Raw genomic sequence first — 6,759 nt, forward strand, 5'->3', positions numbered from 1 at the left:
CTTTTTTGGTTTTCTTGGATGGATTATTTGTATAATAGTAGGAATTTTCTTAAATGCCCGGCGACGGCCCACTCATTCACACCATCATTTCTCACCCATTCACATTTTGCGTAATCTCATCCTTTGTCTCTCTCTCTCTCCTGTGTGTCTGCTTGTGTGTGTGTGTGTTTGTGCATGTGCGCACACGCGCGTGCGTGGAGAGAGGCTTAATAACACAGGCGATACCAAAATACATTTGAAATCGACAGAACATTTCTTCATTCTGCGCAATTACGCACGGTCATCCATGGAGACATTTTGTCCTTGTCAAGACATTTTCAGTAGAGTGAGCTCCAAAAGGGCCCAGGAGATTTGGCTCTCTGTGAATCATTTCTTTAAATGTTTAGATTTTAAGTATTCGGCAGCCTATAGGCTATCCAGCATGTCTTTTGACGTCACGCGTCAACTTTTGTGATATGAATATGCGCGTACTGCGGTTTTTAAGTTTCGGTCTCGACACACCAGACTGAGAAGTGGGATGATAGCCAGGGTGGCCACAGACAACAGGAAATAATATCACATTTTATAGGTCAGGTATTTTGGGAATACGCTTGAGGCGCGCCACGTGCGTAATGACGAGTGTGCTCCTAAATAGAAGAATTTAGGCGTCGAGGCTTTGTGAAGGCAAAGAGAGTATGCCAGAGTAGTTTACCCTGAGGGGGCTGTGAGAAGGAATTACTCATTTTTCACACCAACACCGGCACATCAGTGTGCGTCTATGTCACCACCGGACGGGTCTCCAAGTCCATGGATAAAAAGGAACAGAAGGCAACAGAATGGTTGTTGTGGGAGCGAGTAACGGAACCTTCGGTGGTGCAAACATGAGGTCGTCGTTCATGATAGAGGATAGGGTCGGTGGTGAAGATCCCGGGGGCTCCACCAACATGATGATCTCGGAGGCTCTTGCGCCCCGGCTGCTGATGATTGCGCAGGGCGCCGCAGAGGCTGCAGCAGCGGCAGCAGCGACTTCTCCGTCCACCTCCAGTCAGCCGCAGGTCATGGAGACGAACGGGACCCGGTGCGGCGAGCAGATCCTGAGCTACGGCCGGGTGGAGAAAGTCCTGATCGGCGGGGTGCTCACCATGCTCACGCTGTCCACCATCTGCGGGAACTTACTGGTGGTCATCTCCGTGTGCTTCGTCAAGAAGCTGCGCCAGCCGTCCAACTATCTGATCGTTTCTCTGGCCATGGCGGACCTGTCAGTGGCTCTGGCCGTGATGCCGTTCGTCAGTATCACAGACCTGATTGGTGGTCAGTGGATATTTGGACAGTTTTTCTGTAACGTTTTTATCGCCATGGATGTGATGTGCTGCACAGCGTCCATCATGAGTCTGTGCGTAATCAGCATTGACAGGTGAGATAAACTTATTTTATGCCTTTACCAAAGTGAAGATTTCTTGCATTGGAAATACAGAGAAACAATATGTCAAACAAACATATTATATGAAGCCACCTGAGCATTATGTAGACAAAGAAGGAAAGACAGCAGCGCAGATGTAAAAGGTTCGATAAAATATTAGTACCATTATTTTTTATATAATTGATAGATTCAACTTTTGGATTTTCCACGTGTCGGTTTGGTCAGAAATACACACTTTGGCAATATTTTATTCTTTAATCCCACTTTTCCCCACTCACCCTATTCTTAGAAAAATCCCATTACGCAGTCTGATACGGTATTTTGTCGCTCAGCCCGCCGCGACACCGAAACATTGGAGGCTCATTGTGGCTCAGGGTCTCGCTCAAGGGCACAAGGACAAATTTAGTGGGACAAAGTGGCTGATGTGGGGATCAAATGTGCGGCTTTTCGGCTTGGCTTTTTGAGCACCATGTCTCAGTCTAACTGAACACAGCGTTGGAATCGAATCGAAGCGCTCACAAGTACTGTGTTGTGAATGACTCTAAGATTAACTCACATTTAAAATAAAAAAATGCAGTATTTGTTTTCTACCTTATATCATTCCTTGAACACACACACATGTGATGTAGACTCTTACATCCAGTGTGTTAATATTGTTTTTGACAGTATTTTTCCAGTGAGGTTTCTGAGTGTGAACATAAATGAGTTTATGAGTGTGTTCTGTGATCTCACACAGAGAACTGATCCCACTGTAGACCTGAGCTTTATTTAACACTGCAAGGTTTGCTGATCACATATGGTCTGTCTCAGCATCCTGGAGCTTCTCTTTCATAAAATTACTCAGTTCCCCACCCGGGGGCTGCATATGGCAACCACAAACTGTTAACCACCTTGCTCAAGGGCACCTTCTTCAGGGTGGGGGAGCATCACATACTCAGGGCAACAATAGAACAGAAAAAAAGATGAAAAGGAATTAAGGTGAATTTGTCTGTTTATGAAATCTTTCAATCTATTTTTCTCTGTAGGTATTTGGGCATCACAAAACCCCTGACTTATCCTGTCCGGCAAAACGGCTGGTGCATGGCCAAGATGATCCTTTCAGTGTGGCTCCTCTCAGCCTCCATCACCCTCCCCCCTCTTTTCGGATGGGCGCAGAACGTCAACGACGGCAGAGTCTGCCTCATCAGTCAGGACTTCGGCTACACCGTCTACTCCACAGCCGTGGCGTTCTACATCCCCATGTCAGTGATGCTCATCATGTACTACAGGATCTACCGGGCGGCCAAACTCAGCGCTGCCAAGCACACCATCACCGGCTTCCCCAGGGAAGGGGAGCACGGTGCAGGGGTGGCTCCCCGAGGGGGAAGGGGAGGGCACGTGGCTCACCAGCCGGTGGCGTCAGGAGAAACAGGAAGTGTTGAAGGGACAGAGGCTGAGCTGGAGGAGGAAGCTGAGGAAGAGGAGGAGAGCTTGGACTGCGTGGCAGCTGCGTTGAAGCTCCAGCGTGAGGTGGAGGAAGAGTGCAGCACGCGTGTCTCTCGCCTCCTCAAGACTGGCGAACACCACCAGCGGCGGAAGAGGAAAAACCAGTCCATCTTCAAACGAGAGCAGAAGGCTGCGGCCACTCTGGGCATCGTGGTCGGCGCCTTCACCTTCTGCTGGCTGCCGTTCTTCTTGGTGTCCACTGCCAGGCCGTTCGTCTGCGGTGTGGAGTGCAGCTGCGTGCCGCTCTGGCTGGAGAGAACTCTGTTGTGGCTCGGGTACGCCAACTCCCTCATTAATCCCTTCATTTATGCTTTTTTCAACCGTGATCTGAGGACCACCTACAGTAATCTTCTGCGGTGCCGCTACAGGAACATCAATCGGAAGCTGTCGGCGGCTGGCATGCACGAGGCTCTGAAACTGGTGGAGAAGCCAGATACTGATGTGTAAAGCTGGAGGTCATCAGCGATGCTGCAGAGACCAACAGAGTCAATCGCCAGAGAAAACACTCAGTGGGGCTTAAACTGTGGCACAAGGCCACCCTGCAGCCAGACTGGTTATCTCCCCTAATTTGTACGATGATTACTGAAGGGGGATGAGGCAGGATGCACACGAAGGTGCACAGTGGAGAACTGAGAAAAAGGGAAAAGGTCTGAACAATGGCTGCCGCTGCATTACCCCCATGGGGAGGTCCAACAATTGCAATGGTGGTCGCCGCCTGAATGCACTGAAAACTGGCTGCTACCCTGCTGAACAGTCTTTTGCACATTATGCTGTTAGAAAAGTTTGTGGAGCTGCACATTGGCTCTGTTCTGGGCTACCACCATGCATGGAAGTTCTCAGTTGCCGGTGTCTTGTATTTTCAGTTTGAGCCAAGGAAAACTTGTCCTGACAAACAAAAACGGTCCAGTTTTCGGCACTCTGTTGGCCCATGAAGCTAGAACACCAAATATCTCTGGTTATCACGGCGGCACTGTTTTCCACTGCTTCGAAAAGTTGAGTTTGCTTCAGTGGACGAGCATAACAACAAGCGGACAAGTTCCCATTAAAACTCAACTGACATGTAAAATTTGTACACAAGCGAATAGCAACGCTGTTTCTGGGACAAACCTTATTTTGGAGGTCAAAACGCTCCTCGTAGATCCGTCGTACCTGATATGAGTTCATATCTTTTTTTGATCAATATCATTATGTGTTGAATGTGCCAAAACTCACCCATGACCACTACTTTGTTGAAAAAACTATTTATGGATCAATTTATTTTGAAATCAGGCTGCTAATGTACGAACTAACAATCATTTTTAGGAAACGACGTTGCGAGGAACAACGAGGCGACGGGATGGACGCCAACACGGTAGAGATAAAGAGAGAGAAGAACATCTGGGATGGTTTTTGAACGTGTCTGTGCCTTTTCCTCAGTTGTTAAAAGTCTGGCTGCAGCACATAAGAGTCTCTTTTCAAACTATGCACCTCATGTTTTGGAGTTGACACAGTGTGTGACCCCCCCATTTTCAGGAAACAGCTATGTAGGAGTGGATCAGGGTTAAAACTCTCAGCTCTCAGACTGGCCTACTTTTCTCTTCTCCATTCTCACTGACGCTCAGCCTTGTCGTTATCAATTCAACAATTCAATATTTTTTTCAGTAAATTTTAGAAAATGTGAAATAAATGCCCATCACAGTTTCTCAGCGTCCAAAGTGATGTCTTCAAATTACTTGTGACCAACAGCCTAAACCCCAAAGATAATCGAACTGAAGACAGACAGAAGCAGCAAATCCTTGCATTTGAGAAGCACATGCACAATTTGGGCATTTTTGCTTGATAAAAGACTCAAAAGCTCCTGAAAATGTGATTTCAAAACTTAAATATTTCTCTAAAACCTTAGATATTCATAAAAATTAAAAAACAGTCGCATTATTGTTTATCACACGTTAAAACTTGAAGGAAATCAGTGTCATCAGGACTGTGTGAGTGTGTTTGATCAGATCTGATTGACAGTGGCCGGGCAACATGCTGCACAACCGTTATCCGCTTTTGACTTAAATGTTGCTAAACTCTGATTGGTGCACAGCGTTATGTGACATCATCTTTTTCCAACAGAGCCCCGCTGGCTTCACAGCGGCGAGAAAAGCCGGGACGAAACGTGAGCACGGAAAATGTTCCTGTGAAATAACCACACACTGTTCAAACTTTGGCAGAACATTTAGCTCTCACGCACAGCCCCGCCACACTTAATAGCAAGAAGCTCATTAATCACTTATTGAACAAGTTTTAGTGAATTAATTATCAACGTACGATTTCAGCATTAAAGCCACCGACCTCAATTATGCATCCTGGAAGGTGTCGGACTTCCAGGAACAAGGATCAAATCTTTTACCTGCTCGTCTTCTGCGATTATGGAGTTTTGTGTGACACTAATTACACAGACACAGCATCTAATATAGCAGCCTCTTGGGCTATTAATGTAGGCTGAGGCTCAGAATAGGAATCTGATCAGAGAGCAGATGATAGCAGGTATTTCATTGGTGTTTCCAAGCGCCTCCCACAGAGATTAGGAGACTCTCAGCTGAGAGGTTTATAATTGTACAGGTTCAGCTCTGAGTGAACCGCAGCAGTGATTTAATGTGCATGTGCTTTATATGCACATTAAAATTCAAATTATGTTAATGCACATCCTGCGTACGATAACCGTCATAAGCTCTTACTGTATGTTGAGTGTAAGTACCCTGAACATGACAGCTGGGACATGCTATGTTAATTCTTATTTGTTAAATGACTGCAGCCTTGTTGTTGTGTTCTCAACACTTCAAGGGTCTAGAATGGACTTTTTACTATTAGAATAGTTTGCGCTGCTGAAAATTTGTCCTCATTAACTTGAATGTTTTCTGCAAAGTGAGAAGGAGCAACAGAGGGCACTTAGTTTCGGAAAAAATCCCTTTTTAAAGAGGAAGTGTGAGCACTGTACTCGCCACCTTTATTGTTTTTCTAATCTTTAATTAAAGCTGCTCTGTGCAAGATTATTTAAGACAAAATTACACCCAACTCCTGAGCTTAATCACAGAATGAGACTGCAACAGAGGTGCTGCATATTCACCCGGTGTGCCAAAATATAATGCTGGCGTTGGCTTCGATCAGGATGAAGCCCAAACAGTCTACTAAATAACACAAAGTTCATCCAAAGAAAACTCACAACATCACTACATGAACATGCAGGATATGTGGGCAAAAAACCTTACGTGAAAAGTTACCTGTTGAAGCTATCTGGAGTCATCACCTTGTGAATTTGCCTGAAGTAACTCTGAAATGGGTTAATAAATCTTTTGCTGTCATAGTTCACGGTTCTGCACATTCATGCGTATACAGCCTTGTAAGTAAAGGAATTGGTTCACTTTGGGGGCTGTGAGCAGGAAAGATTGAGAACCAGTGAACTGTACGCGGTCTGGGCTCCGTGCCGTCATTGGCGTAGCTCCATTTCCTGTCATAGAATATACAGTGTGGAGAGCGAGTGCCAGTGGATATGAGCAGGGGCAAATGTTTCCAAAAGAGCATCCAAAACAGGCTACATCCAGAGCCTCTGAGGAGCACAGCGTGGCACATTCAGCACACATCCAGCATGAGGGAGAAGTGAGGTTATTGTTTACCTGACGCGATCTGAATCACAGGTGGTCTCTGTCTTTGTTTCTGACGGCGGCAGCTCATGTGTGGATGTCACCTGAAAGCTGACAAACAAGAAAAATAAGAGCAGTTTGTCTCACGCAGCATCCGACGGAACATCTGTTACCACGCAGCCGGTTTCCAGGCGACGGTATTGGGAAGACAGAGAAGAGGGGAGATTAAAAGCAGAAGCACACCTGCGACATTCAGGCTGTGGCCTCAGA

The 6,759-nt window shown here is 46.2% G+C and overlaps 1 protein-coding gene across 1 annotated transcript; it reads left to right on the top strand.

The window, feature by feature from the left end:
- Nucleotides 1–815: 815 nt before the first annotated feature.
- Nucleotides 816–3,331, top strand: LOC121614020 (5-hydroxytryptamine receptor 7-like). Its single transcript, XM_041947784.1, has 2 exons — nucleotides 816–1,393; nucleotides 2,425–3,331. The coding sequence occupies exons 1-2, from the start codon at nucleotides 816–818 to the stop codon at nucleotides 3,329–3,331; spliced, it is 1,485 nt and encodes a 494-aa protein (XP_041803718.1).
- Nucleotides 3,332–6,759: the final 3,428 nt, after the last annotated feature.

This window comes from Chelmon rostratus, chromosome 11, assembly GCF_017976325.1.
Source record: "Chelmon rostratus isolate fCheRos1 chromosome 11, fCheRos1.pri, whole genome shotgun sequence".
In the NCBI taxonomy this organism is placed as follows: domain Eukaryota; kingdom Metazoa; phylum Chordata; class Actinopteri; order Chaetodontiformes; family Chaetodontidae; genus Chelmon; species Chelmon rostratus.